This window comes from Rhincodon typus, chromosome 1, assembly GCF_021869965.1.
Source record: "Rhincodon typus isolate 14 chromosome 1, sRhiTyp1.1, whole genome shotgun sequence".
NCBI lineage: Eukaryota > Metazoa > Chordata > Chondrichthyes > Orectolobiformes > Rhincodontidae > Rhincodon > Rhincodon typus.
The window spans coordinates 176,665,450-176,678,475 of NC_063332.1; the positions used below are offsets into that span (position 1 = coordinate 176,665,450).

At 43.2% G+C, this 13,026-nt stretch overlaps 1 protein-coding gene across 3 annotated transcripts in view; it reads left to right on the forward strand.

Annotated features, from left to right (window-relative positions):
• Positions 1 to 293: 293 nt before the first annotated feature.
• LOC109918515 (nuclear factor of kappa light polypeptide gene enhancer in B-cells 1) overlaps positions 294 to 13,026 on the forward strand; it is an 84,476-nt gene continuing 71,743 nt past the window's right edge. Inside the window, exons 1-2 of one of the 3 annotated variants that reach the window (XM_048596354.1) lie at positions 309 to 493; positions 5,370 to 5,544. In XM_048596354.1, coding sequence (XP_048452311.1) covers positions 5,519 to 5,544 — 26 coding nt within the window. In that variant the 5' untranslated portion in view covers positions 309 to 493; positions 5,370 to 5,518. Of the gene's footprint in view, positions 494 to 5,369; positions 5,545 to 13,026 lie in introns of all 3 variants that reach the window. The other 2 variants (XM_048596369.1, XM_048596362.1) reach the window with 2 other exon arrangements.

Here is a 13,026-nt window from a genome sequence, read left to right on the forward strand (position 1 = left end):
GCCCCCAAGGGGACTGTGAGGGGACTGCAGTTCCCCCCGTTGCCCCCGGGGGTGTGGGGGGGCTGCAGTTCCCCCCGTTGCCCCCAGGGGGTGTGAGGGGACTGCAGTTCCCCCCGTTGCCCCCAGGGGGTGTGAGGGGACTGCAGTTCCCCCCGTTGCCCCCAGGGGGTGTGAGGTGGCTGCATTTCCCCCCCGTTGCCCCCAAGGGGACTGTGAGGGGGCTGCAGTTCCCCACATTGCCCCCAGGGGGAGTGAGGTGGTTGCAGTTCCCCCCCGTTGCCCCTAGGCGGGGCTGAGGGTCCCGGGCGGGCGGGGAATTTCCAGCCGGGGAGCACTGGGCCCCGGGAAGAGGAGAGAGTTTGCCGGGTGTATGGAGTGGTGAGTGGCGGTGTAGAGCCGGTGGATTGTGAGTTGGGAATACATTGTAACTTGTGTCTGATAGTTTGTAGCTGGAGGTTGCTACTTTGTAGTTGCTGGAGGATTCGCTTTGACGGTGAGTAAAACCCAGTGAATGGTTCGCTCCTCACTCCGTCAGAGTGACAGCTCCGTTAACCTACCCTTCTCCCTCACTCCCAATCCGCCTCGACATCTGCTTCAGTGCTGAGCGGCCGCCGACACCAGCGGAAGGCCCGAGTTTCCGCCTGAGGCTCTCCCTCAATCCCTCACTTTCCTTATCCTCTGTCAATCCCTCATCTCAATTCCTCCTCCTACTTCAATTCCCTCCCTTAATGCCTCACCCCCCCCCCTTTCTCACTGCCCTCTCACCTCTTAAATCCCTTTTTCTCAGTGTTTGAAAGGTGACTGTCTCTCCTTGTCTTTCAAGCAGACTCTCAGGCTGTTTAATGTGCTGATGATGAGTAGCGTTGTGTTGTGTTGTGTTGATGTTCATTCGTAAAACCATAAGAAGCAGGACCAGAAGTCGGCCACTCTGTCCATCGAGCCTAATCTGTCCTTCAGTGAGACCAGGCTGACCTGCTAATCCTCAACTCCACTTCCTGCCTTTTCCCCATAACCCTTCGTTCTCTTACTGATTAAAAATCTTGTCTGGCATTGCCTGAAAGGGTGGTAAAGGCAGAAACCCTCATAACATTTAAGAAATATTTTGATGTGCACTTGTGATGCCAAGACAGACGAGGTTCTGGGCCAAATGCTGAAAATGGGATTAAAGTAGGTTATTTGACCAGTACAGATTCCATGGACCAAAAGGCCTTGTTTTGTTCTGTAGGTCTCTATGACTGTGTGATTGTAAGGTCACCTCACATTCTACTAAATGCCAGTGAGTACAGGCCTAACCTACTCAACCTCTTCCCCATCAGACAGTTCCCCACCCCCCAAATATCTGGGATCAATCAAATGAACCTTCCCTGGATTGCCTCCAATACTAGTATATCTTTACTTCGATAAGGGCTCCAAAATGGTTCATTGTATTCCAGCTTTTGTAACTAAAGACAAAAGGTTCAGAGAGCTGAAGGGCAGGTAAGTTATAGCTGGCAGGTGAAATCTGTAGGTTTCTTAATGTTGGGCTGAGTTAATTATTTGATCAGGGCAGTGTGAAGGTGCTGATTCTGAAAGGTGTATTCTTGTTATGATGCTGTTCTTTAGTGTCTTAAAGCGTGGTGATATTTCACTGTTTCATTCATCACAACCCATGTGAAGATGAAGAAGTGAAAGTGAGTGTTGGATTAACAGGGGAGATTCTTGTTAATGCCAAATTGTGGAATAGGTAATATTTCCAAATAAGTTGGTTCTAATGGTGTAATTTTTAGAAATTAGGTTTTTTTGTGGATTACTTGATGCTTGTTCAAGGATATGCTATGAATGATATTGAGGCTAATTAAAATGGTTGAGAAATAAGCACATGTACTTCAAAGTAAAACAGTTGTTTATTGTAATATATAGAGTTTTCAGGTTGTGTAGCATCAGGGTGGTGTGAGTGTGTGTGTGAGTGTGAGAGAGAGAATGCCCTATCTCTCAGAGTTGGTGGTCACTGGGTAAGATGTTCAGGAGTGATGTCAGGCAGCACTTTGTCACTCAAAGGGAAAAAGTATCCCACAAAGAGCTGATCAAGATCGGAGTCAGTCACAAATTTCAAAACAGCGATCAATAGATATTTATTAGATAGGAGATTAAAATTATGAAACACAGAATAAATAGTACCTTTGTAATAAAACGTCCCAAGTTCTTCACAGGAGTATTGTAAAGCAGAATTTGACAGCTAACCACATGGGGAGGTATTAGGTCAGGTTACGGAAAACTTGGTCAAGGAGGTGGGTTTTGAGAAGTATCTGGTGGAAGGTGGAAAATGAGACAGTGCTGAGAGTTTAAGGAGGGCATTCCAGAGCATATGGTCCAGAGCATATGGTCCAGGCATTTGAAGGCATGGCCACCAATGAAAGAGCGACTAAAACTGGGAATGTTCAAGAGACTAGAATTAGAGAAGTGCAGCTATCTCTGAGGGGTGTGGGGTTGGAGGAGGTTACAGAAATTGGGAGGAGATGAGGCCGTTAGGGATCTGGAAACAAGAATGATATTTTAAAATAAAGATGTTGCTTAATCTGGGGCCAGTTTGTCAGCGAGCCAAGGGGTGATAAGGAACAGGACCCACTGAGAGTTATCACATGAACAGCAGAGTTTTGGATGGCCTCAAGGTCACAGAGAGGGTAGAATGTGGGGACCAATGAGAAGTGTATTGGAGTAGCTAAGTAAGTCTAGAGGTGATTATTTAAAAATGAGGGATTCATGAATGATGAGCTGAGACAGGGTGAAGTTGAGGGATGTTACTGGGCTGGTAGTAAGTGGTCTTAGTGATCGTGCAAAGTAAGAGGTCAAAATCAGGATTTTATGAAAAACCACGGCTGTGACTGACAGGGTGAGAGAGGCGTTGGTCATTAGGGAACATTGTTGGAGCGGGAACTAGAACCAATGACTTCCCAATATTTAATTGAAGGGAATTTCTGCTCATCCAGTTCTGGATGTTAACTCAGTAGTCTGACAGTTTAGAGAGAGTGGAAAAATTGAGAGAGCTGATGGTGAGGTCAAGCTGGGGTTGTCGGAGAACACGTGAGAATGAACACTGTACTTTTACGTGATGTCACTGAGGAGCAGCATGTAAATGGGAAATTGGATGAGGCCAATGATTGACCCAAAGTAGGTTAATACCAGCTTGTAAAATAGGAGCAAGAATAGGTCATTCAGCCCCTTAAACCTGCTTCAACATTCAACAAGATCATGATTGATCTGTTTGTGCTGTGAGTTTCACATTTCCCCAATACCATAGATTCTTGTCAGGCAGGGGAATCGGTCTAACTATGCCTTAAAAATATTCAATGATGCATTGCCTTCCAAAGTCATCCCTTTGAGAGAGAACAAAATTTCTCATCTCTGTTTTAAAAGGGTGACCCCTTCTTTTAAAACCGTGCTCCCTAGTTCTGATCTGACCTACAAGAGGAAACATCTTGTCCGCATCCACCTTGTCAACGCCATCCAGGATCTTACACACTTCAATCAGGTCACTCCTCACTCTTCTGAACTCTAGTGGAAACAAACCCAATCTGTCCAACCTATCCTCAAAAGAAAATCCGCTCATTCTCGGTGGCAATCTAAATAAATTCCTCCTCTGAACCACCTGTAATGGAAAACTTGGAAGGAGACCATAAAACATGGTGAAGAGGAGATTCAGATTGCCCATTATCTGGCCAGTTGGTGAGACAGGCCTGAGTGGTGGAATAGTCTCTTCCTGATCTGAATAATGAGTCTGTAATGTCGCTCAGTTTGTTCTGAGATGTTTTATCAATGACAGTGTTAGACCACACCAGTTGAATCTGCTGGTCAGGTTTATCTTTCAGGTCTTTGCTCAGTCAGTGACATCATAAAATATAGGCAGAAATACCAGAGATGAATATTTGTTGAGGGAACCTTTGGAGCTGTGTATCTCCTTTGTTAGTTTTAGGTTACAGATCAAAAACAGGTATGTATTACAGGAGTGGAAAGTGAGGAACCAATTTCAATAAGTTGTAAGAATTTCACAAAACTAAAGTCATCAGATATTAAATAAAAACCGAAAGAACTGCAGATGCTGTAAATCAGGAACAAATTCCAGCAACTTCTGTTTTTGTTTCATCATATATTAAACCTGCAGGTAAATTTTAAAGATCCCACAGGTTTATTTTGAAGAAGAGTGATGGTGGGGTTGGGGTGGTGTGGGTGAGGGGTTGGTTACCTTCAGCTCTGATCGAAAATGATGCTACACCCAACACTGATTAAAAAAGTGATCTGCTGATTCCTGCATTGCTGTGCGTGGGATCTTGCAGTGTGAAGATTGGTGGCTTTATCCCTGCATTATAACAATGATTATGCTGACAAAATGTTCTTTGTTGGGTGTTAAAGCACTTTGATAAGTCCTGAGATTAATGAAGGCACTATACAAGTGCAGGTTGGCCTTGTTAAATATTTGTAGCAGTGATGGACAGGGGGTAATTTGTGATGATCCATTACTCCCCACAGGAAGAATGAATAGAGCCCAATTGTATATTTCCTGTTCAAACTCAAAACCAGTTGTTACAATTGTTTCTCTATTAAACTACATAATATTTTTCTGTATGAGAAAGTATTTAATTTTGAAAAGAAACTGTTACTTGTGGCACATTCACTACCCATTTCTTCAGAATTTTAGTTTTGTGTAAAGGGATATTTCATGTCAGAGCTTAGTCATATCCAGGAAGTATCCAGTGCAGCAACAGGAGGAAAGTGTAAAAGTACTGCAGACATACAGTTGGCTTAGAACGAAGATGCTGACATTACTTCCTGGATGTGTTACCGAGGCATTTCCCATCCCCAACACGTGGATGTGGTATATCTGATTAAAGCAAACAGCCTACCCACGCAGAAGGAGATGGACTGTTTTCCAGATCAGCAGAGACTCTGGTGACAAAACAATGAGGCCCCAGCACTCGGAGTGGGTTGCTGCATAGCTTGACTGCACAGTGCTGTGACAGAGAAGGGGTTCAAATGAGCAGACAAATTAGGGGCAGCAGTAGGTCACTTGGCATCTTGAACCCTCTCTGCCATTCAATGTGATCATGTCTGATCTGATTACTCCATGTTTCCATCTACACACCACCCTCCTGATAGACTTTCACCCACATGCTCATCAAGAAATTAAAATGAGTTGACACCGGATGAGATTCTTGTTCCAGTTCCTCTGAGTTACCATTATGTAGTCAGAGTTTATGCTGATGAACTCAGCTTAAAGTTACTTTTAAACAAAGACTGGAGACAATAAGGAAGAGCAATAAATACTGGCCTTGCCAGTTATGCCCATATCCCGTGAAGAGATTTTAAGTGTCATTCATTATCTCTTGTGATTTCAGTGATCAGCTGCACCTACTTTTATTACCTTCAGCCAGAGGTGGGAATCTGCTGTGGTGTTTTCTTATTCAGCGTGGGAGGTCAGTGGGCAGTTTACTGACCAGTCCACTCGTGAATCACTGGGGCTGAGCTCACCTGAGAGGGGAAAACCATGTCATGGTCAAGGTCAAGGTCAAGGTCAGTCAGTGCCTTCAGTACAGAAACTCCTTCATCTTGAATTCCCATCCACAGGTCAGTTAGACTCTTCACTGGTGGTAATCCTGTCAATCCTCACAGAGGGAGCATTCTGCAAATCTGGCCCAATGTTCCCAGAGTTGCCACTAAAGTTAAAAATATTATCAAAGTATGCAAAATTCCCCAATTTGTCTGTTGCCTCAGACCCAGGATAACCAAATACACAGACCAGATTTCTGTACTTAAGAGCTACTATTTTTTTTTTTTACAAATAAAAACAATGTAACCACAGGTAAACAATTAAAAACAGTAAACATAAACTCCAGTTTCTCCAGCATCTCATTTTCCACTTGGGGACTCTGCAGACTTCAAGACTCAATATTGAGTTCAATAATTTTAGGGCCTGAACAGTTACTTTCCCATTTCAGTCCATAATTAAAAATACGGAAAAGTAAAAAATATATGGGTTCTTGCAATCCATTGAACACATCTTCCCAAGGGCAGCTCATTAGTGGTGGAATTTCTCCTAGAAAATCAATTATTTATATTTACTCTTGGTACATGGGTGCTGTTAACCGGGGCCAACATTTATTGCCCATTCCTAGTTATCCTTGAGAAGGTGGTGGTGAGCTGACTTCTTCAACTGCTGCAGTCCACCTGCTGTGAATACATCTACAATGCCATTTGGGAGGGAATTCCAGGATTTTGACCCGGTGACAGTGAAGGAACGGTGATATATTACCAAGTCAGGATGGAGAGTGACTTGTAGGGGAACTTGGAGGTTATGGTGTTCCCGTGCATCTGCTGCCCTTTTCCTTCAAGTGGTCGTGGGTTTGGAAAGTGCTGTTTGAGGATGTTTGGTGAATTTTTGCAGTATATCTTGTAGATAGTACACACTGCTGCTACTGAGCATTGGTGATGGTGATTGGTGAGCATGTGGATGTGGTGCCAATCAAGCGGGCTGCTTTGTCCTGGATGGTGTCGAGCTTCTTGAGTGTTGTTGGAGCTGCACCCATCCAGGCAAGTGGGGAGTATTCCATCGCACTCCTGACTTGTGCCTTGCAGATGGTGGACAGGCTTTGGGGAGTCAGGAGGTGAGTTACTCACCACAGTATTTGTAGCCTCTGACCTGCTGTTGTAGTTACTGCATGTATATGGCTAGTCTAGTTCACCTTCTGGTCAATGGTAACCCTAAAGATGTTGATAGTGGGGGATTCAGTGATAGTAACAGCATTGAATGTCAAGGGGCAGTGGTTAGACTGTCTCTTATTGGTGATGGTCATTGCCTGGCATTTGTGTGGTGCAAATGTTACTTGTCACTTGTCAGCCCAAGCCTGGATATTGTCCAGATCTTGTTGCATTTGAACATGGACTGCTTCAGTATCTGAGGAGTCCTGAATAGAGCTGAACATTGTGCAATCATTGGTGAGCATCCCCACTTCTGATCTAATGATGGAAGGAAGATCATTGAACAGGTGAAGATGGTTAGGCTTAGGACACTACCCTCAGAAACCCCTGCTGAGATGTCTGACCTCCAACAAGCACGAGCATCTTCCTATGTGTCAGGTATGACTCGAACCACCAAAGAGTTTGCCCCCGGTGCCCATTAATTCCAGTTTTGCCGGGGCTCCTTCATTGTCACGCTGTCAAGGGCTGTCACTCTGATCTCACATCAGGAATTCAACTCTTTTGTCCATGTTTGAACCAAGGCTGTATCGAGGTCAGGAGCTGAGTGGCCCTGACGGAACCAAAACTGGGTGTCACTGAGCAGGTTATTGCTAAGTAGATGCTGTTTGATAGCACTGTTGATGACACCTTCCATCACTTTACTGATGATCAAGATTCTAACGAAGGGGCAGTAATTGGCCGGGTTGGATTTGCCCTGCTTTTTATGTACAGGACATACCTGAGCAACTTCCCACATTATCAGGTAGATACCAGTGTTGTAACTGTACTGGAAGGGATTGGTGAGGTGAGTGGCAACTTCTGGAGCACAAGCCTTCAGTACTATTGCGGAAACGTCATCAGGGCCCTTTGCAGTATCCAGTGTCTCCAGCCATTTCTTAATGTCAAGTAGAGTGAATCGAATTGACAGAAGGCTGGTATCTGTGATGCTGGGGACCACTGGAAGAGACCGCGATGTATCATCCATATGGTATTTCTGGCTGAAGGTTGCTGCGAATGCTTCAGCCTTATCTTTTGCACTGTTGTGCTGGGCTCTTCTATCATTGATATTTGTGGAGCTGCCTCCTCCAGTGAGTTATTTAATTGTCCACCACCATTCATGGCAAAGAGTTTGAGTCCGTGATCGCAGCCAATGTTGAACTGAGAGAGCGCTACAGCATCAGAGCACCACCTTTCAGGCAAAATGTTTAAATAAGGCCTTGTCTGCTCCCTCAGCAGGATGTAAAATATCCCATGCCACTGTTTTGAAGAAGAGGTGGAAGTTCTCCTCATGGCCTGAAGCCAATGTTTATCCCTCAAAGACATCACAAAACCAATGACCTGATTATTATCAAAGTGCTGTTTCTGGGATCTTGCTGTCCACACATTGGGTGCTGATTTTCCAGCATTACAACAGTGACAACACCTCTAAAATACTTCATTATTTGTGAAGGTTTTTGAGATGTGCTGAGGGTCCCCACCCTCCTTGCCTGCCCCTGCTCCCCCATGCACCCTTCCCCTGCCCCCCAGCTTCCTGCTGCCTGCCAGCCCATACTGTAGTCATGCTGAGAGTCTAAGCCCAGCTGAATGAGCATGATTGAGGTTGTTTCTCACTTACTTTGAGTATTTATTTCCTGTTGTAAACAACCCCTCAATGACCAAAAGACCCAGAGCTGCCTACTCCTGGATCCTGGATGGAGAAATCTAATCGGACATTGCCATATTGGTTGGTTTAATTCATGCTCCCATGTTTTTATGTGAATACAAGTTCGATTCCGAAATGGCAACATAAACACTGCCCATCCCAGATTATTGAAATCCCCAAAAATTTGCTTCTGATTGATCCAGAAGCAACTTTCCCACCATAAATTTAAAATGCATTGAACCATCTTTCCATGGATAAACCTGTGGTGTCAGTTGTTAATGAGAGAAGGTTTGTGCTTATGCAAATCCTTTTACAAACTGAGATGTCTCAAAATGCTCTACTGCCAATTTATAGATTTGAAGGGCATTCACTGTTATAATGTAGGAAGTGTCACAGCCAATTTGTACACAGTAAGATCTCAGATGCAGCAATATAATTTTTCTTTGGAGGGATAAATATTGGTCAGGACATGAGATTCCCCTGCTCCTCTTTTAACAGCACCATAGGATCTTTTATATTCCCCTGGGGGCTCAGGCAGGGCCTTGGTTAAACATCTCTTTTGAAAGATTCCTGGGTAAGGTCTGTACTGACTAAAGTGTAATGAGATTTTTGCAACTGAATCCCAGGACCCAGGTGAATTAACACCAGAGCCTAATCTGTAGGACGGTGGGTTAGGTACAGGGTGGTGCAAGAAATTGGATAGTATTTTTGGTATGATGGCTTGAATGGTCTTTTCCTGGAATATAAAATTCTAACTGCAGATGCAAAACAGAACCAGTTTACACAAATTCTGCAAATATTAAATAAATCTACCCTGGAATTCACATACTTTGGGGAAATATTAATAAACTATAAGGTATTCATTACTTGGTATTGGCTAATATTGACAATCAAGTTGAAATTTCTGATTTCCCAATTTTATTAAATTCCTTTAAACTAGCTGTGATTTGAAACCACCAATGTGAGTTCTTGACTTGAAGGGTTCACCTTTCTTGAACATTCAGAATTTCCCCAATACTTCACTGTTTTAGATTTAATTAAATTGATTTCAAATTACCTGGATACAGAGAAGCTGTTTGGTTCTGAACCAGAGTTTGAGGACATCTAGGGAAATAAGATTTCAGATTATCCGCAGGAGATTTAACCAGGAAGTTAAGAGTTTGTTGGAAAGTGAAATATTCCATTGCAAATACCTGTGATGCAAAGTGTCTAATATCATTTAAAAGCAATATTTCAAAAGGGAAGAAGGTAAAAAAAAATTACGAAAAGATCAAGAACGTTAAATTAAACATCCCCAGTTGATGTGTTAAGATTTCCAGACAAAGGGTGAATAGATTCCACCTGTGCTGTAATTTCAATAACTATCGAGAGAGAATCTTAAATCAGTCCCTGATATAACACCACAGATCACCAAGACAACAGTGCAGTTTGTTCATCCAATTATTAAATTGTATCCCTTAGTAACTCACTTTTATTTTATTTCATTGGATCTGGGAGCCACAGACAAGGCCAGCATTTATTGCCTATACCTAGTTGCCCTTGAAAAGGTGGTAGTGAGCTGCCTTCTTGAACTGCTGCAGTCTTTGTACAACCAGAGATTCCAGTCTATGCCAATGAGTGTGATCCATAGCTTCTAAATGTTGGTCTAATTATATTGTAACCAATCAAAGTCTATACTGTTCGTAGTTACGTGGGAGGATGTGTTGTCAGAAGTCTGTTGGAGTAATAAGCTTCCTTATTGAGTGAATGCAAAGTGTTAAGTGTGTAACCTGTTATGAGTTAGTCAGAGATTAAATTGAAACTTTATCAGAAGGATAAAATCTGAGCCATTTGATAACTGGAAGACTGGTTACAGTCTGGTCATTTCCAATAGAAGGAGTACAGAAGTAATATACCACTTTATTGCCTGAACTGATAATTTTAGGTATGGGAAAATACTGAATAGCTGGAGGTGTTTATTTTGGAATGTGGAGACTGAAGGGAGATCTAATGGAGGTGTTGAAAATTAAGAGGGATTTTGATACATTGGGTGGGAAGGTACTATTCCCTGTGGTTGAGGGGTTCATAACTAGGGACATCAGTTTAGGGTTAGAGATGGTGGTATGGAGAGAACATGAGGAAATGTTCTTACCCAGACATGGACCGTATCCTTTTAAAATGTAAAATAAATTTGAATTTACGCTTGAAGTACTGTGATCTGCAGAACAGCCATGTAATAAAACCAGCAGCTCTAATTACCAAGGATAACTCATTGAGATTGTCCCAATCATCAGAAGTGCTTTGTGTTATTTTCATACTACTGATTGCTTCAGACAAACCAATTAGAAAAGCAAAACCAATCCTGTTTCATTGCCAGAGCACCCGCATGCATACGCAGCTTAGAAATGCATGACTCATATACACATCCATTCAGATTTTTTTAGAATCACATTCCATGTGAAAATTTATGATGAAAAGAACTTGCATTTCCATTATTGCATCTCTCAGAAATGTCCCAACATATTTACATATAAATACTTTCAGTTTTAGACTCAGTTATGTCAGTAAATATTATAAGTAATTTGCATGCAAAAACTGACCAAATACATTGAATTAGTACAACGAAGAACTGCAGATGCTGAAGATCTGAAACAAAAATGGAAATTGCTGGAGAAACTCAGCAGGTCTGGCAGCATCTGTGGAGAGAAACAGAGCCAACACTTTGAGTTCAGTGACCCTTGTTCAGAACTGGTATTGTTAGGAAGAGTCAGTATAAATGCTGAAGACAGGTGGGGCGGAGATTGAGCGCAGAGAAAGAGAATGACAGTTAGTCAAATAAAGGGATGGATGGTAGTAACCCAGGGAGAAAGAAAAGCTGATTAATGGGGACCTTGAGTGGGAGAAAGTGGGTTGTCTGTGCTGAAAGCAGCCCACGTCAATGATAGGCTTGGAATGTGGAGGTGGGTAAAGGATATAAAAGGGGAAATTATCGAACTCCATATTGAATCCTGAAGGCTGCAGGGTCCCCAAGTGGAAAATGAGAACAGCATCTTCCAGTTTATGCTGAGCTTTGCTAGACCTGCAGCAAGCCTGAAATGGAGATGTTGGCCAGAGAATAGGGTGATGTACTGAAGTGGCAGGTAACTGAAAGCTCAGGGTCATTTTTGCAGACAGGATGTACATGTTCTGCAAAATGGTCACACAGTCAGCATTTAATTTTCCCAGTATAGAGGAGATCACATAGTGAGCAGCGAATGCACCAGACTAGATTGAGTGAAGTGCTGGTAAAGGATGCCTGAGACCTTAGATACTGAGAAGGGAGGAAGCAAACGGGCAGGTTTTATACCTTTGGCAATTGCAGGGAAAGGTACAGGGGGGCTGTGGGGATGTGCTGGGAGTGCAGCACTCCTGCAGCCCTGACCCTCTGACTGTGTGGCACTCCCTCAGCACTGTCTCCTGGCTCAGAGGTAGGGACACTACCATGGCACCACAGGAACCCCTGGTGCTATAAAATATACTGTTTGCTGTGTATGTCATTAGTCCCCTAACCTCCACCTGATTTGCTGGTATTGGTGTTAATAAATACTAGTGTAAGCTCATCATGACCTCTCAGTTGGAGGATTCAATCTCCTCAACATTATTATCCATCCATAAAACATAGGAGCAGAAATTAGGCCATTTGGCCCATCAGTCTGCTCTGCCATTCAATCATGGCTGATAAGTTTCTCAACCCCATTCTCCCATTTTCTTCCCATAATCTCTGATCCCTTTGACAATCAAGAACCTATCTTTCTCTGTCTTTAATATTATCAATGTCCTGACCTCCACAGCCTTCTTTGGCAGTGAATTCCATAGACTCGCCACTCTCTGACTGAAGAAGTTTCTCCTCAACTTTGTTCTAAAAGGTCTTCCCTTTACTCTAAGACTGTGTTGTCCGGTCCTAGTCACTCCTACCACTGGAGGCGTCTTCCCAATATTCACTGTGTCCAGGTCTTTCAGTATTCTGTAAGTTTCAATTAGATCCCCCCTCAACCTTCTAAACTCCATTGAGTATAGACCCAGAGTTCTCAAACGTTCCTCATATGTTAAGCCTTTGATTCCTCGGATCATTCTTGTGAACGTCCTCTGGACCTGCTCCAGGGCCAATGCATCCTTCTTGAGATATTGGGCCTAAAATTGCATACAATATTCTAAGTGTGGTCGGACCAGAGACTTTTAAAGCCTCAGAAGTACATCTCTGGTTTTATATTCTAGTTCTCTGGAAATAAATGCCAACATTGTATTTGCCTTCCTAACTGCTGACTCAACCTCAAGTTAACCTTCAGAAGATCCTGGACAAGGACTCCCAAGTCCCTTTGCACTTCAGATTTCTGAATTTTCTCTCCATTTAAAAAAACAGTCCATGCCTCTATACTTCCTACCAAAGTGCATGACCTCACACTTTCCCACATTGTATTTCCATCTGCCACTTCTTTGCCCACTCTCCTAACCTGTCTAAATCCTTCTGCAGCCTTCCTACCTCCTCAATCCTACCTGTCCCTCCACCTATCTTTGTGTCATCTGCAAACTTAGTCAAAATGCCCCCTGTTCCTTCATCTAGATCTTGAATGTATAATGTATATGGGGGAGGCAATGGCCTAGTGGTATTATCGCTAGACTGTTAATCCAGAGACCCACATAACGTTCTGGGGACCCGG